We start from the raw sequence: 18,977 nt of genomic DNA, 5'->3' as shown, positions 1-18,977 counted from the left end.
GTAATGGGGATTTCAGAACCAAAGTGGGGGGACAAAAAACATAGGTGACATTGCCTCCCACTAAATATTTATTAAATTGACATTTTTTTGTCATTGGCCTACACATAATAACAGGTGTGGCATATCAAGAAGCTGAGTAAACAGCATGATCATTACACAGGTGCACCTTGTGCTGGGGGACAAAAGGCCACTAAAATGTGCAGTTTTATTACACAACACCACAGATGTCTCAAGTTTTGAAGCGTGCAATTGGCATACTGACTGCGGGAATGTCCTCCAGAGCTATTGCCAGATAATTTATTGTTAATTTCTCTACCATAAGCCGCCTCCAACGTCGTTTTAGAGAATTTGTCAGTGCGTCCAACCAGCCTCACAACCGCAGACCACGTGTAACCACGCCAGCCCAGCACCTCCACATGCGGCTTCTTCACCTGCGGATCAGCCACCTGAACAGCTGATGAAACTGTGGGTTTGCACAACCGAAGAATTTCTGCACAAACTGTCAGAAACCGTGTCAGGGAAACTCATCTGCGTGATCATCGTCCTCACCAGGGTCTTGACCTGACTGCAGTTTGGTGTCATATCTGGCTTCAGTAGGAAAATGCTCACCTTCGATGTCCACTGGTATGCTGGAGAAGTGTGCTCTTCACGGATAAATCCCGGTTTCAACTGTACAGGGCAGATGGCAGACAGCGTGTATGGTGTCGTGTGGGTTAGCGGTTTGTTGATGTCAATGTTGTGAACCGAGTGCTCCATGGTATCGGTGGGGTTATGGTATGGGCAGGTATAAGCTATGGTCAACGAACACAACTGTGTTTTATCGATGGCAATTTGAATGCACAAAGATACCATGACAAGATCCTGAGGCCCATTGTTGTGCCATTCATCTGCCGCCATCACCTCATGTTTCAGCATGATAATGGAAGCTGAAAATGTCCTGCATTCTCACCAGACATGTCACCCATTGAGCATGTTTGGGATGCTCTGGATCAACATGTATGACAGCGTGTTCCAGTTCCAGCCAATATCCAGTAACTTCGCCCAACCATTGAAGAGGAGTGGGACAACATTCCAACAGGCCACAATCAACAGCCTGATCAACTCTATGTGAAGGAGATGTGTCACGCTGCATGAGGCAAATGGTGGTCACACCAGATACTGACTGGTTTTCAGATCCACGCCCCTACTTTTTGTTGTAAAGGTATCTGTGACCAACATATGCATATCTGTATTCCCAGTCATGTGAAATCCATAGATTAGGGCCTAATTTATTTATTTCAATTGACTGATTTCCTTATATGAACAGTTACATAGTAAAATCAATGAAATTGTAGCGTTTATATTTCAGTGTGTTTACATAACAATCTGCTCTATCTACACTGACTGATTAAGTCATTTAATGTCAAGCTAAATGTAAAAAAATATATGATTTCAGAGGTTTAAAAATGGAATGAAATAAACTTGCACTTTGTTGGCGCTCGAACAGGTTCAGAACTTTATTTTGCTGTTCGGAGCAGTGGAACGGAACACAAAAAATAATATTTTTGTCCAGAACTAAACGATTGGAAAATCATTTTGGTTCCAACCCCTGGTTTTAACTGGACGTTTTTACGGAGTCATCTTCTCCTCTCTTTCGGCCATGTACAGTCATGGCCAAAAGTTTTGAGAATGACACAAATATTAATTTTCACAAAGTCTGCTGCCTCAGTTTGTATGATGGCATTTGCATATACTCCAGAATGTTATGAAGAGTGATCAGATGAATTGCAATTAATTGCAAAGTCCCTCTTTGCCATGGAAATGAACTGAATCCGCCAAAAACATTTCCACTGCATTTCAGCCCTGCCACAAAAGGACCAGCTGACATCATGTCAGTGATTCTCTCGTTAACACAGGTGTGAGTGTTGACGAGGACAAGGCTGGAAATCACTCTCTCATGCTGATTGAGTTCGAATAACAGACTGGAAGCTTCAAAAGGAGGGTGGTGCTTGGAAACATCGTTCTTCCTCTGTCAACCATGGTTACCTGCAAGGAAACACGTGCCGTCATCATTACTTTTCACAAAAAGGGCTTCACAGGCAAGGATATTGCAGCCAGTAAGATTGCACCTAAATCAACCATTTATCGGATCATCAAGAACTTCAAGGAGAGCAGTTCAATTGTTGTGAAGAAGGCTTCAGGGCGCCCAAGAAAGTCCAGCAAGCGCCAGGACCGTCTCCTAAAGTTGATTCAGCTGCGGGATCGGGGCACCACCAGTAAAGAGCTTGCTCAGGAATGGCAGCAGGCAGGTGTGAGTGCATCTGCACGCACAGTGAGGCGAATACTTTTGGAGGATGGCCTGGTGTCAAGAAGGGAAGCAAAGAAGCCACTTCTCTTCAGGAAAAACATCAGGGACAGACTGATATTCTGCAAAAGGTACAGGGATTGGACTGCTGAGGACTGGGGTAAAGTCATTTTCTCTGATGAATCCCCTTTCCGATTGTTTGGGGCATCCGGATAAAAGCTTGTCCGGAGAAGACAAGGTGAGCGCTACCATCAGTCCTGTGTCATGCCAACAGTAAAGCATCCTGAGACCATTCATGTGTGGGGTTGCTTCTCAGCCAAGGGAGTTGGCTCACTCACAATTTTGCCTAAGAACACAGCCATGAATAAAGAATGGTATCAACACATCCTCCGAGAGCAGAGGTCTTGAAAAAGAAGGGTCAACACTACAAATATTGACTCTTTGAATCAACTTCATGTAATTGTCAATAAAAGCCTTTGACACTTATGAAATGGTTGTAATTATACTTCAGTATTCCATAGTAACATCTGACAAAAATATCTAAAGACACTGAAGCAGCAAACTTTGTGAAAATTAATATTTGTGTCATGCTCAAAACTTTTGGCCACGACTATACTGGACCTCACAAAAAGTGATTGCTGTTATCGTTATGAAATGATCAACTTTACCCTGTATATGTAAAAATGACCATATATATACACTGATTGTATAAAGAAAAACTACCAAACTATTGCTGATAGTGAACCTAAATACTTAAAATAAAATATATTGTAATTAAAGCCAGATGAGAGTTGTATTTCTAGTAGCTGACCAGTAAAAAACTATTTTCAACATAGATAACAATAACCTAGTAAATGACATAGGCCACTCAACTAATAAAGCCTAATATAATGCAAGGCATTTTAGCATTTTGAATGCCCTGCAAGATCAGGAACAGGCCGACCTACTTCGCATTGGTCGCGCGCGAAGCTGGGCACAGTTTGACTAGGCTACTGACCAACTGGCGCTGGAATGTATAACAGCAGAAACTAAAAATGAGAATGTCCCTGGAGAATAAACTGTTCGAGACAATCCTATCAACTGGACCTAAAGCACTAATATGCTTATCCTAATTTTCTATGCATCAGCAGGACAGAACGACAGCTTCAGGTAAGCTCAAGGGGGGGGGGGGTGGTGAGTGATCTCTAATGTTAAGGGAGTCTCGCCTGAGGTAGAATACCTCATGATAAGCTGTAGACCATACTATTTACCAAGAGAGTTTTGGTCTATATTTTTGGAGCTGTATATTTTGGAGCTCTATAGGGCCAAAAGCAAACAATAAAATACTCATCCAGAGGCGGTGCTCCTATTGGCCAGTGATTTAAATCAGTTTGACCTCATTTCTACCAGCATGTCACCTGTGCAACTATAGACGAAAAAAAACTCTATATCACCTCTACTCTACAGAGACACATATAAAACTCTATATCACCTCTACTCTACACAGAGACACATACAACTCTCCCTCCATTTGGAAAATCTGACCTTAACTCTATTTTCCTCAATTCCAGCTTACAAGCAAAAACTCAAACAGGAAGTACCAGTGACGTGCTCAATACGGAAGTGGTTCGATTAAGTGAAAGCTAAGCTACAGGACTGTTTAGATTGGAATATGTTCTGGGACTCATCCGATGGTATTAAGGAGTCACACCACATCAGTCACATTGATGACGTCGTCCCAACAGTGACCTTTTACATACATATCCCAACCAGAAGCCATGGATTACAGACAACATCCGCACTCAGCTAAAGGCTAAAACTGTTGCTTTCAAGGAGCGGGACGCTAACCCGGACACTTATAATAAATCCCGCTATGCCCTCCAACGAACCATAAAACAAGCAAAGTGTCAATACAGGACTAAAGTTTAATCCTATTACACTGGCTCTGATGCTCATTAGATTTTTTGTTGTTGTTGATTTTTACAAATTTTATTTGACCTTTATTTAACTAGGCAGGTCAATTAAGAACAAATTCTTATTTACAATGACGGCCTATCAAAAGGCAAAAGGCCTCCTGCAGGGACGGGGGCTGGGATTAAAAATAAAAATACCTTAAATAAAAATATAGGACAAAACCCATCACGACAAGAGAGACAACACAACACTACATAAAGAGAGACCTAAGACAACAACATAGCAAGGCAGCAACACATGACAACACAGCATGGTAGCAACACCACATGACAACAACATGGTAGCAACACAACATGGTAGCAGCACAAAACATGATACAAACATTATTGGGCACAGACAACAACACAAAGGGCAAGAAGGTAGAGACAACAATACATCACGCGAAGCAGCCAACTGTCAGTAAGAGTGTCCATGATAGAGTCTTTAAACGAAGAGATTGAGATAAAACTGCTCAGTTTGAGTGTTTTTTGCAGCTCGTTCCAGTCGCTAGCTGCCGTGCACTGAAAAGAGGAGCGACCCATTATGTGTGTGCTTTGGGGACCTTTAACAGAATGTGACTGGCAGAATGCGTGTTGTATGTGGAGGATGAGGGCTGCAGTAGATATCTCAGATAGGTGGGAGTGAGGCCTAAGAGGTTTTTATAAATAAGCATCAACCAGTGGGTCTTGCGACGGGTTTACAGAGATGTTTAGAGAGGAGTATAGAGTGCAGTGATGTGTCCTATAAGGAGCATTGGTGGCAAATCTGATGGCCGAATAGTAAAGAACATCTAGCCGCCCGAGAGCACCCTTACCTGCTGATCTATAAATGATGTCTCCGTAATCTAGCATGGGTAGGATGGTCATCTGAATCAGGGTTAGTTTGGCAGCTGGGGTGAAAGAGGAGTGATTACGATAGAGGAAACCAAGTCTAGATTTAACTTTGTGGCAGGGCTTGGAAACCATCACGGATTACAAAGGGAAACCCAGCCGCGAGCTGCCCAGTGATATCTTCCTTTCATCTCAGCTCTGTAGGACACTCTCTGTAGCCGATGTCAGTAAGACGTTAAAACAGGTTAACATTCAAAAGGCTGCAGGGCCAGACGGATTACCAGGACGTGTACTCAGAGCATGCGCTGACCAACTGGCAAGTGTCTTCACTGACATTTTCAACCTCTCCCTGACCCAGTCTGTAATACCTTCATGTTTCAAGCAGACCACTATAGTCCCCATTCCAAAGAACGCCAAGGTAAAATGTATAAATGACTATCGCCCCATGGCACTCACATTTGTATCGATGAAATGCTTTGAAAGGCTGGTCATGGCTCACATCAACACCATCATCCCAACCCACTCCAATTTGCATACCACCCCAACAGATCCACAGATGATGCTATCTCTATTGCACCCCACACTGCCCTTTCCCACTTGGACAAAAGGAACACCTATGTGAGAATGCTGTTCATTGACTTCAGCTCAGCGTTCAACACCATAGTGTCCACGAAGCTCATCACTAAGCTAAGGACCCTGGGACTAAAAACCTCCCCCTGCAACTGTATCCTGGACTTCCTGATGGCTGAATTAATAAACTAAACTAAACTAAGGACCCTGGGATTAAACACCTCCCTCTGCAAATGGATACCTGATGTTCTGACGGGCCGCCCCAAGGTGGTAAGGGTAGGCAACAACACATCCGTCACGCTGACCCTCAACACAGGGGCCACTCAGGGGTTCCTGCTTAGCAACCTCCTGTACTCCCTGTTCACCCACGACTGCCGTACACGACTCCAACACCATCATTAAGTTTGCTGACGACACGACGGTGGTAAGCCTGACCATCGATGATATTGAGACAGTCTACCTGGAGGAGGTCAGAGACCTGACAGTGTGGTGCCAGGACAACAACCTCTCCCTCAACATCAGCAAGACAAAGGAGCAGATCATTGACTATAGGAAACGGAGAGCTGAGCACGCCCCCATTCACATCGACAGGGCTGTATAGGAGATGGTCGAGAGCCTCAAGTTCCTGGGTGTACACATCACTAAGGACTTATCGCGGTACAAACACACCAACACAGTCGTGAAGAGGGCACGAGAACACCTCTTTCCCCTCAGGAGACTGAAAAGATTTGTCATGGGACCTCAGATCCTTAAAAAGCTCTACAGCTGCACCATTGAGAGCATCTTGAGTGGCTGCATCACTGCTAGGCGCTACAGAGGGTAGGGCATACAGCCCAGTACATCACTGGCACCCAGCTCCCTGCTATCCAGGATGTCGATACCAGGCGGTGTCAGAGGAAGGCCCAAAAAGACTTGAACCACCCAAGTCACAGTCTGTTCTCTCTGCAACCATACGGGAAGCGATACCGGAGCATCAAGTCTGTGACCAAAAGGCTCCTGAACAGCTTCTACCCCAAAGCCATAAGTTAATTAAACGGTTACCCAGACTTTCTGCTTTTCACCCCAACACTTACATGTACATACAGTGCATTTTGAAAGTATTCAGACCCCTTCACATTTTCCACTTTTGTTACATTACAGCCTTATTGTAAAATTTATTAAATCTGTGGGTTTTTCTCATCAATCTACACACAATACCCCATAATGACAAAGCAAAGTATTCAGACCATTTTCTCAGTACTTTGTTGAAGCACCTTTGGCAGAGATTACAGCCTTAAGTGTTGGGTATGACGCTACATGCTTGGCACACCTGTATTTGGGGAGTTTCACCCACGCTTGGCATTCAGGCCCAAAAGTTTAATCTTGGTAACATCAGACCAGAGAATCTTGTAGGTGCCTTTTGGCAAACTCCAAGCGGGCTGTCATGTGCCTTTTACTGTAGAGTGGCTTCCGTCTGGCCACTTTACCATAAAGGACTGATTGGTGGAGTGTTGCAGAGATGGTTGTCCTTCTGGAAGGTTCTCCCATCTCCACAGAGGAACTCTGGAGCTCTGTCAGAGTGGCCATCAGGTTCTTGATCACCTCCCTGACTAAGGCCCTTCTCCCCGGACTGCTCAGTTTGGCCGGGCGGCCAGTTCTAGGAAGAGTGTTGGTGGTTCCAAACTTCTTCCATATTAGAATGATGGAGGCCACTGTGTTCTTGGCGACCTTCAATGTTGCATGTTTTGTTACCCTTCCAAGATCTGTGCCTCGACACAATCCTGTCTCGGATCTCTTCGGACAATTCCTTTGACCTCATGTCTTGGTTTTGGTTCTGACATTAACTGTCAACTGTGGGACTTTATATAGACAGGTGTGTGCCTTTCCAAATCATGTCCAATCAATTGAATTTACAACAGGTGGATTCCAATCAAGTTGTAGAAACATCTCAAGGATGATCAATTGAAACAGGATGCATCTGAGCTCAATTTCGAGTCTCATAGCAAAGAGTCTGAATACTTATGTAAATAAGGTATTTCTGTTTTGTTTTTTTAAACATGTTTTCACTTTCTCATTATGGGGTATTGTGTGTAGATTGATGAGGACATTTTTTTTTACTTCATCCATTTTACCTCGAGCCTGCCTATCGCCTGGTACCGTCTGGACTCTGACCTGGTTACGGAACTCCTGCCTGTCCTGACCTCGAGCCTGCCTATCGTCTTGTATCGTTTGGATTCTGACCTGGTTACTGAACCCCTGCCTGTCCTGACCTCGAGCCTGCCTGTCATCTGGTACCGTTTGGACTCTGACCTGGTTACTGAACTCCTGCCTGTCCTGACCTCGAGCCTGCCTGTCATCTGGTACCGTTTGGACTCTGACCTGGTTACTGAACCCCTGCCTGTCCTAACCTCGAGCCTGCCTGTCGTCCTGTACCATCTGGACTCTGACCTGGTTACTGAACTCCTGCCTGTCCTGACCTCGAGCCTGCCTATCGCCTGGTACTGTTTGGACTCTGACCTGGTTTATGAACTCTCGCCTGTACCCGACCTGCCTTTTGCCTACCCCTTTCGTCATAATAAATATCAGAGCTCAACCATCTGCCTCCTGTGTCTGCATTTGGGTCTCACCTTGTGCCCTTATACAGGGTAACATTTCTATGCTGAATCTTTCCTTGTATCCTGACTAACCTGAATCCCCCAACATATCAGACAGGGTAATATGACTAACCTGAACCCTTCACCAGCCCGATCCCTCTCTAGGGAGACTAGCTCCTACCCTATCGTTACAGGTTCATATTCTGTATAATAGATGACATGGTAATGTAGCATACCTACTGCCACAGCCGAGTGACTCACCATCTCCCTACCTAGCTGGTAACCAATCAGTGTATCAGTGTGCCTTGTCTATAGTCCCCCTATCTCCTAAAATGTCACAATTCCAGAAACATGTAGCATCTAGCTAGCAATCCAGCTAGCAATCCAGTTAGCAATCCAGCCACCAATCCAGCTAGCATTCCAACTAGCATTCAGCTAGCAATCCAGCTGGCAATCCAGATAGCATCCAGCTAGCAATCCAGATAGCATTCAGCTGGCAGTCCAGCTAGCAATCCAGATAGCAACCCAGCTAGCAATCCAGATAGCATTCAGCTAGCAATCCAGCTAGCAATCCATCTGGCATGGCAGTCGTTTACTTACCCACTTCATCCCTGATCCTGGCAAGCTCCAGGGACAGTTCCCTCTCCTTCAGGATGGCACTCTCACTCTGAAACACACAGACACACACACACACTTCTGTCAAGCATGGAGGATATGTATTTAACAGTTCATTATTTATTTTTAACAAAGCAGGACCCTTGAGGTTGAAACTGCTTCTCCGAGGGGGACCTGAAATCACCGGTACATCACAGGAGGTTGGTGACACCTTAATTGAGGAGGCCGAGCTCATGGTAATAGCTGGAGGGGAATCAGTGGAATGGTTTCCAGGTGTTTGATTCCATTACATTCACTCCGTTCCAAACATTATTATGTGCTGTCCTCCCCTCAGCAGCCTCCACTGGTGTACATATCTCTTGGGGCATACATCAAATTACAGTATATTGTTGTATGTGTGAGGGTGAGTGAGCAGTTAGCATGATGAATGGTGCTCCTAGCTACATCCCTGGGGACTCTTTATGATGTGACACCCTGCTTAGAGCGTCATCTTCCCAGTCAGAGCAGAGCCAGAACAGCCCTGCATGGGGACTCTTTATAACGTGACACCTTGCTAGAGCATCCCTCCTAGAGCCAGAACAGCCCTGCATGGGGACTCTTTATAATGTGACACCTTGCTAGAGCATCCCTCCTAGAGCCAGAACAGCCCTGCATGGGGACTCTTTATAACGTGACACCTTGCTAGAGCATCCCTCCTAGAGCCAGAACAGCCCTGCATGGGGACTCTTTATAATGTGACACCTTGCTAGAGCATCCCTCCTAGAGCCAGAACAGCCCTGCATGGGGACTCTTTATAACGTGACACCTTGCTAGAGCATCTCTCCTAGAGCCAGAACAGCCCTGCATGGGGACTCTTTATAACGTGACACCTTGCTAGAGCATCCCTCCTAGAGCCAGAACAGCCCTGCATGGGGACTCTTTATAACGTGACACCTTGCTAGAGCATCCCTCCTAGAGCCAGAACAGCCCTGCATGGGGACTCTTTATAACGTGACACCTTGCTAGAGCATCCCTCCTAGAGCCAGAACAGACCTGCATGGGGACTCTTTATAACGTGACACCTTGCTAGAGCATCCCTCCTAGAGCCAGAACAGCCCTGCATGGGGACTCTTTATGACGTGAAACCTTGCTAGAGCCAGAACAGCCCTGCATGGGGACTCTTTATAACGTGACACCTTGCTAGAGCCAGAACAGCCCTGCTCACAAAGCCTGACACAACACAACACAAAACACCATCACACTGATAAAAACTAAATAAATAAATGGATCCCCTCCCTAGTAGTAAATAAGATCAGATCAATATAACCCAACAGTTTAACAATGTACATCTGATGTAAATGATTTATACTACAACAGGTTGAGGCCCGTAGCTTAACACTGTTCTATATAGACCAGGAGAGAGAGAGAGAGTCGCAGAGAGACAACAGGAATTTAGTGATTGAACATGTTTATAGACAATAACCACGATGGACTCATGTACAGAGGAAGCGGAGGTTAAATAGACAAGCCAACTGAACAGGACGAGAGTGGACTACGAGTCAGCATAATGTAATTATGATGCGGTCCTCCCTCAACAGAACTATGGCTGTATCTCAATGGTCTAAAGTGGCTTCCTCTCCTCATCTCCTTCCTCTCCTTTATCTCATCTCCTCATTTTCTTTCCTTCTTCTGCACTGATATGAATAAAACAACTGGAACAGTGAAATGGAATACTTGGCTGACATCCAGCGTTTGCTTTCAGGTCAGTGCAGATGAAGGAAGCCCAGTCCCCCAGCCAGCCCCTCCTTCCTCATCTCAAAATCCCCTTAACCACGGCAACATAATCTATTTACTTCCTGGAACACAAAACACACAAGGAGACAGGGAGTGTCATCACACAGAGAGACAGGGAGACAGGGAGACAAGAAGACAGGGAGTGTCATCACACAGGGAGACAGGGAGTGTCATCACACAGAGAGACAGAGAGACAGGGAGTGTCATCACACAGAGAGACAGGGAGACAGGGAGACAAGAAGACAGGGAGTGTCATCACACAGGGAGACAGGGAGACAGGAAGACAGGGAGTGTCATCACACTGAGAGACAGGGAGACAGGGAGACAAGAAGACAGGGAGTGTCATCACACAGGGAGACAGGGAGACAGGAAGACAGGGAGTGTCATCACACAGGGAGACAGGGAGTGTCATCACACAGAGAGACAGGGAGACAGGGAGACAAGAAGACAGGGAGTGTCATCACACAGGGAGACAGGGAGACAGGAAGACAGGGAGTGTCATCACACAGGGAGACAGGGAGTGTCATCACACAGAGAGACAGGGAGACAGGGAGACAGGGAGTGTCATCACACAGAGAGACAGGGAGACAGGGAGACAAGAAGACAGGGAGTGTCATCACACAGGGAGACAGGGAGACAGGAAGACAGGGAGTGTCATCACACAGGGAGACAGGGAGTGTCATCACACAGAGAGACAGGGAGACAGGGAGTGTCATCACACAGAGAGACAGGGAGACAGGGAGACAGGGAGACAGGGAGTGTCATCACACAGGGAGACAGGGAGTGTCATCACACAGAGAGACAGGGAGACAGGGAGTGTCATCACACAGAGAGACAGGGAGACAGGGAGACAGGGAGACAGGGAGACAGGAAGACAGGGAGTGTCATCACACTGAGAGACAGGGAGACAGGGAGACGGAGTGTCATCACACTGAGAGACAGGGAGACAGGGAGTGTCATCACACAGAGAGACAGGGAGACAAGAAGACAGGGAGTGTCATCACACAGGGAGACAGGGAGACAGGGAGTGTCATCACACAGGGAGACAGGGAGTGTCCTCAAGGACATCAGCTGCTCCATCTATAAAAGGAATTACATCTTCTCTCCTCAGGGCTACACTGCCATCTGATACACCCATCTGATACACCCATCTGATACACCCATCTGGTACACCCATCTGGTACACCCATCTGGTACACCCATCTAATACACCCATCTGATACACCCATCTGATACACCCATCTGATACACCCATCTAATACACCCATCTGATACACCCATCTGGTACACCCATCTGGTACACCCATCTAATACACCCATCTGGTACACCCATCTAATACACCCATCTGATACACCCATCTGGTACACCCATCTAATACACAGAACACCCATCTGATACACCCATCTGATACACCCATCTGGTACACCCATCTGGTACACCCATCTGGTACACCCATCTGGTACACCCATCTGATACACCCATCTGATACATTCACATACAGACCAGTAGCTTACCCAGCCAGTACAACCATCTGATATATCTACATACAGACCAGAGTCACCAAGCTGATATATCAACATAGACCAGACTAGTAGACCAGAGTCATGACATAGAGCAGAGCATAGTCATGACATAGAGCAGACCAGTAGACCAGAGTCATGACATAGAGCAGACCAGCAGACTAGAGGCATGACATAGAGCAGACCAGCAGACCAGAGTCATGACATGGAGCAGACCAGCAGACCAGAGTCATGACATGGAGCAGACCAGTAGACCAGAGTCATGACATAGAGCAGACCAACAGACCAGAGTCATGACATGGAGCAGACCAGCAGACCAGAGTCATGACATAGAGCAGACCAGCAGACTAGAGGCTATGGAAACATGCAATGTAATCTGTCCATGGTAAGACAGTAATTGTATGATTGTAATGATCGATACGACAACAGTCTATAACAACACCACCAACCAGACTTGTCTAGTAGAAACGCTAACGTCACAACATAAGGCCCTGCCCTTAGATCTCCACAACTGATAGTGAGACCCTTATTGAGGAATGATAACAGCCTACACGTTGTCCCCACTTCCTCTCTCTCCTGCAATGACACACTTCCTCTCTCTCCTGCAATGACACACTTCCTCTCTCTCCTGCAATGACACACTTCTTCACTTCCTCTCTCTCCTGCAATGACACACTTCCTCTCTCTCCTGCAATGACACACTTCCTCTCTCTCCTGCAATGACACACTTCTTCACTTCCTCTCTCTCCTGCAATGACACACTTCCTCTCTCTCCTGCAATGACACACTTCCTCTCTCTCCTGCAATGACACACTTCTTCACTTCCTCCCTCTCCTGCAATGACACACTTCCTCCCTCTCCTGCAATGACACACTTCTTCACTTCCTCTCTCTCCTGCAATGACACACTTCTTCACTTCCTCTCTCTCCTGCAATGACACACTTCCTCTCTCTCCTGCAATGACACACTTCTTCACTTCCTCTCTCTCCTGCAATGACACACTTCCTCTCTCTCCTGCAATGACACACTTCCTCTCTCTCCTGCAATGACACACTTCTTCACTTCCTCCCTCTCCTGCAATGACACACTTCCTCCCTCTCCTGCAATGACACACTTCTTCACTTCCTCTCTCTCCTGCAATGACACACTTCTTCACTTCCTCCCTCTCCTGCAATGACACACTTCCTCCCTCTCCTGCAATGACACACTTCTCCACTTCCTCTCTCTCCTGCAATGACACACTTCTTCACTTCCTCTCTCTCCTGCAATGACACACTTCTTCACTTCCTCCCTCTCCTGCAATGACACACTTCCTCTCTCTCCTGCAATGACACACTTCTTCACTTCCTCTCTCTCCTGCAATGACACACTTCTTCACTTCCTCTCTCTCCTGCAATGACACACTTCCTCTCTCTCCTGCAATGACACACTTTTACCCACTTCCTCCCTCTCCTGCAATGACACACTTCTTCACTTCCTCTCTCTCCTGCAATGACACACTTCCTCCCTCTCCTGCAATGACACACTTCCTAGAGACAGAGAGAGAGAGAGAGAGAAACACAGACAGAGCGAGAGAGGTCTTTTTGTCTCTATAACAAAGCACAAAGAGCAAAAACATATACATGATCAATTACAAATCTTAGAATCAAATATTAAAGACTAGAAAGACCAGAACCCACTGGATTCTCCAATTACATTAAAGACTACCAGAACCCACTGGATTCTCCAATTACATTAAAGACTACCAGAACCCACTGGATTCTCCAATTACATTAAAGACTACCAGAACCCACTGGATTCTCCAATTACATTAAAGACTACCAGAACCCACTGGATTCTCCAATTACATTAAAGACTACCAGAACCCACTGGATTCTCCAATTACATTAAAGACTACCAGAACCCACTGGATTCTCCAATTACATTAAAGATTACCAGAACCCACTGGATTCTCCAATTACATTAGACTACCAGAACCCACTGGATTCTCCTACTACATTAAAGACTACCAGAACCCACTGGATTCTCCAATTACATTAAAGACTACCAGAACCCACTGGATTCTCCTATTACATTAAAGACTACCAGAACCCACTGGATTCTCCTATTACATTAAAGACTACCAGAACCCACTGGATTCTCCAATTACATTAAAGACTACCAGAACCCACTGGATTCTCCAATTACATTAAAGACTACCAGAACCCACTGGATTCTCCTATTACATTAAAGACTACCAGAACCCACTGGATTCTCCTATTACATTAAAGACTACCAGAACCCACTGGATTCTCCAATTACATTAAAGACTACCAGAACCCACTGGATTCTCCAATTACATTAAAGACTACCAGAACCCACTGGATTCTCCAATTACATTAAAGACTACCAGAACCCACTGGATTCTCCAATTACATTAAATACTACCAGAACCCACTGGATTCTCCAATAACATTAAAGACTACCAGAACCCACTGGATTCTCCAATTACATTAATGACTACCAGAACCCACTGGATTCTCCAATTACATTAAAGACTACCAGAACCCACTGGATTCTCCAATTACATTAAAGACTACCAGAACCCACTGGATTCTCCAATTACATTAAATACTACCAGAACCCACTGGATTCTCCAATTACATTAAAGACTACCAGAACCCACTGGATTCTCCAATTACATTAAATACTACCAGAACCCAATGGATTCTCCAATTACATTAGACTACCAGAACCCACTGGATTCTCCAATTACATTAAAGACTACTAGAACCCACTGCATTCTCCAATAACATTGAATAAATTACAGGACAAAATACAAACCCTCCAACCCAAAAAGGCTTGTGGTGTTGACGGTATCCCAAATGAAATGATAAAATATACAGACCACAAATTCCAATTGGCTATACTAAAACTATTTAACATCATCCTCAGCTCTAGCATCTTCCCAAATATGGTGGAGACAAATGTGACCCCAATATGCGTCAACAGCAACCTTGGGAAAATCTTATGCTTTATCATTAACAGCAGACTCGTACATGTCCTCAGTGAAAACAATGTACTGAGCAAATGTCAAATTGGCTTTTTACCAAATTACCGTACAACAGACCACGTATTCACCCTGCACATCCTAAATGACAAACAAACAAACTGAAACAAAGGCAAAGTCTTCTCATGCTTTGTTGACTTCAAAAAAGCTGTGGACTCAATTTGGTATGAGGGTCTGCTATACAAATTAATGGAAAGTGGTGTTGGAGGAAAAACATACGACATTATAAAATCCATGTACACAAACAACAAGTGTGCGGTTTAAATTGGCAAAAAACACACATTTCTTTCCACAGGGCCGTGGGGTGAGACAGGGATGCATCTTAAGCCCCACCCTCTTCAACATATATATCAACAAATTGGCGAGGGCACTAGAACAGTCTGCAGCACCCGGTCTCACCCTACTAGAATCTGAAGTCAAATGTCTACTGTTTGCTGATGATCTGGTGCTTCTGTCACCAACCAAGGAGGGTCTACCAGCAGCACCTAGATCTCCTGCACAGATTCTGTCAGACCTGGGCCATGACAGACCTGGGCCCTGACAGACCTGGGTCCTGACAGTAAATCTCAGTAAGACCAAAATAATGATGTTCCAAACAAGGTCCAGTCGCCAGGACCACAAATACAAATTCCATCTACACTATTGCCCTACAGCACACAAAAAACGTTACATACCTCAGCCTAAATATGGCCACAGGTAACTTCCACAAAGCTGTGAACAATCGGAGAGACAAGGCAAGAAGGGTCTTCTATATCATCAAAAGAAACATAAAATTCAACATCCCAATTAGGATCTGGCAAAAAAAACTTGAATCAATTATAGAACCCATTGCCCTTTATGGTTGTGAGGTCTGGGGTCCGCTCACCAACCAAGAATTAAGAAAATGCGACAAACACCAAATTGAGACTCTGCATTCAGAATTCTGCAAAAATATCCTCTGTGTACAACGTAAAACACCAAATAATGCATGCAGAGCAGAATTAGGCCGATACTAATTATCCATATCCAGAAAAGAGCCGTTAAATTCTACAACCACCTAAAAGGAAGCGATTCCCAAACCTTCCATAACAAAGCCATCACCTACAGAGAGATGAACCTGGAGAAGAGTTCCCTAAGCAAGCTGGTCCTGGGGCTCTGTTCACAAACACAAACACACCCTACAGAACCCCAGGACAGCAACACAATTAGACCCAACCAAATCATGAGAAAACAGTGGAAAGAATTTACAAAAAAACTGAGCAAACTAGAATGCTATTTGGCTCTAAACACTGTGACTGACCCAAAATTAAGGAAATCTTTGACTATGTACAGACTCAGTAAGCATAGCCTTGCTATTGAGAAAGGCAGACCTGGCTCTCAAGAGAAGACAGGCTATGAACACACTGCCCACAAAATGAGGTGGAAACTGAGCTGCACTTCCTAACCTGCTGCCAAATGTATGACCATATTAGAGACACATATTTCTCTCAGATTACACAGACCCACAAAGAACTCGAAAACAAATCCAATTTTGATAAACTCCCATATCTACTAGGTGAAATACCACAGTGTGCCATCACAGCAGCAAGATGTGTGACCTGTTGCCACAAGAAAAGCTCAACCAGTGAAGAACAAACACCACTGTAAATACAACCCATATTTATGTTTATTTATTTTCCCTTTTGTACTTTAACTATTTGCACATCATTACAACACTGTATATAGACATAATATGATATTTGAAATGTCTTTATTCTTTTGTAACTTTTGTGAGTGTAATGTTCACTGTAAATTTGTATTGTTTATTTCACTTTTGTTTATTTTCTATTTCACTTGCTCTGGCAACGTTAACATATGTTTCCCCCATGACAATAAAGCCTGTTAAAGTGAAATTGAAATTAGAGAGAGAGAGAGAGAGAGAGAGAGAGAGAGAGAGAGAGAGAGAGAGAGAGAGAGAGACAGAGAGAGAGAGAGAAAGAGAGAAGAGAGAGAGAGAGAGAGAGAGACAGAGAGAGAGAGAGAGAGAGAGAGAGAGACAGAGAGAGAGAGAGAGAGAGAGAGAGAGAGAGAAAGAAAGAAGAGAGGGAGAGAGATGGAGGGAGAGATAGATAGAGTGTGCATGGGACAGGAAGAGAGATATATACAAAGCATAATCTAATTTGACTCAGAATAACTCTCATAGCTAGCCAACTCTGATCCTAAGCAGCTAGATACAGTACACACTCTCTTTCTCTCTGTCAAATTCAAATTCAAGCTGCTTTATTGGCATGATAAACATTGTGTCAATATTGCCAAAGTAACAATGTATACAATATACATTGTAAAAAAATTATAAAGAATAACAAATAATATATAAAATGGTGGTCTCTCTCTCTCCCCCTCTCTCCCTCTCTCTCTCTCAACACTCACGTACAAACAGAAAAATGCAGTCAGCTAAAGTCCTGACTGAGGAAGGATGCATCTGTCTGTCTATCTGCGGATAGAAGCTGCTGGAAGCTGTTTACCGTGCGGTCCAGCCAGCGGAGGTAGAGAATAGAGCAGTAATGGCCCATAGCACACTGATTCATCCACACTGCTGCTAATGCTGCTGGGGTGCAGCACACACCCAGACAGATAGAGAGGGAGAAAAATAGAGGAGGCAGAAGGAAAGTGCAGAAGAGAGTGGGGGGAGGGGAGAGATAGAATAGAGGGAGGTAGGGACGCAAAACAAAGAGGGGGAGGGGAAAAGAAGGATAGAATGAGGAGAAGAGATGGAAATAGAGGGAGATCTTGGCAGAGATAGTGAGAGAAAGGGATAGAGGGAGAAGAAGGGAGAGATGGAGGGATGGAGGGATGGAAGGATGGAGCGATGGAGGGATGGAGACAGGAGAAACGGGAGGACTGAAGAGCCAGCCAGCCTCACCTCTTTTCCTGCTGTGTCCCGTCCGATCGCTATGTGTGATCTCTGCTGGAACAAAAGACTACTGCCAAAGTAACAGGGCTGAGCACCGACTCTGTCTGTCTGCCTGCCTTAGCCTAGCGTAACTAGCCCCCCCCCACCACTACCACCCCCCCACACACACAAGCACACATGCGCACACACAGATACACACCGGCTTACCCATGTCTGTCTTAAGACAGAACAGTGGAGAGGGAGATGGGGGAGAAACTAATCAATAACTAGTCTATTTCCTGGCATGGCACTTCTACAGGGAGCACCTACACATTTACATAATATTAGTGAGTAAACTCACACGTGAATCTTTTTTGGGGGGGAAATTGTCTATGTAAAAAATGCACGCGAACACACACACACACACAAATACAAAGAGAGAGAAATTACATCTGAGGTGATGCAGTCAGGTTGAAATGCACTTTACGATATGATACACATAATAAGCTGCCCAAATATCCTCCACAACTAATTCAGCATCAACCAGCCTCCTCTGACGACCAGCCCTTCCAACATCAATCAACCAGCCTCCTCTGACTACCAGCCCTTCCAACATCAATCAACTAGCCTCCTCTGACTACCAGCCCTTCCAACATCAATCAACCAGCCTCCTCTGACTACCAGCCCTTCCAACTTCAATCAACCAGCCTCCTCTGACTACCAGCCCTTCCAACATCAATCAACCAGCCTCCTCTGACTACCAGCCCATCCAACATCAATCAACCAGCCTCCTCTGACTACCAGCCCTTCCAACATCAATCAACCAGCCTCCTCTGACTACCAGCCCTTCCAACATCAATCAACCAGCCTCCTCTGACTACCAGCCCATCCAACATCAATCAACCAGCCTCCTCTGACTACCAGCCCTTCCAACATCAATCAACCAGCCTCCTCTGACTACCAGCCCTTCCAACATCAA

The 18,977-nt window shown here is 45.2% G+C and overlaps 1 protein-coding gene across 4 annotated transcripts in view; it reads right to left on the bottom strand.

Moving 5' to 3' along the window:
• The window catches only part of LOC115163833 (microtubule-associated tumor suppressor candidate 2 homolog), a gene marked incomplete at its 3' end in the record, with an annotated part of 126,196 nt that overhangs the window by 2,142 nt on the left and 105,077 nt on the right, over window positions 1–18,977 (bottom strand). For all 4 annotated transcript variants that reach the window (XM_029716034.1, XM_029716033.1, XM_029716037.1 and 1 more), the window contains 1 exon segment: window positions 8,790–8,856. In XM_029716034.1, the coding sequence (XP_029571894.1) occupies window positions 8,790–8,856 (67 nt within the window).

The sequence above is a fragment of the Salmo trutta genome, chromosome 26 (assembly GCF_901001165.1).
Source record: "Salmo trutta chromosome 26, fSalTru1.1, whole genome shotgun sequence".
Classification (NCBI taxonomy): domain Eukaryota; kingdom Metazoa; phylum Chordata; class Actinopteri; order Salmoniformes; family Salmonidae; genus Salmo; species Salmo trutta.
This window is presented reverse-complemented; position numbering and strand designations above follow the sequence as displayed.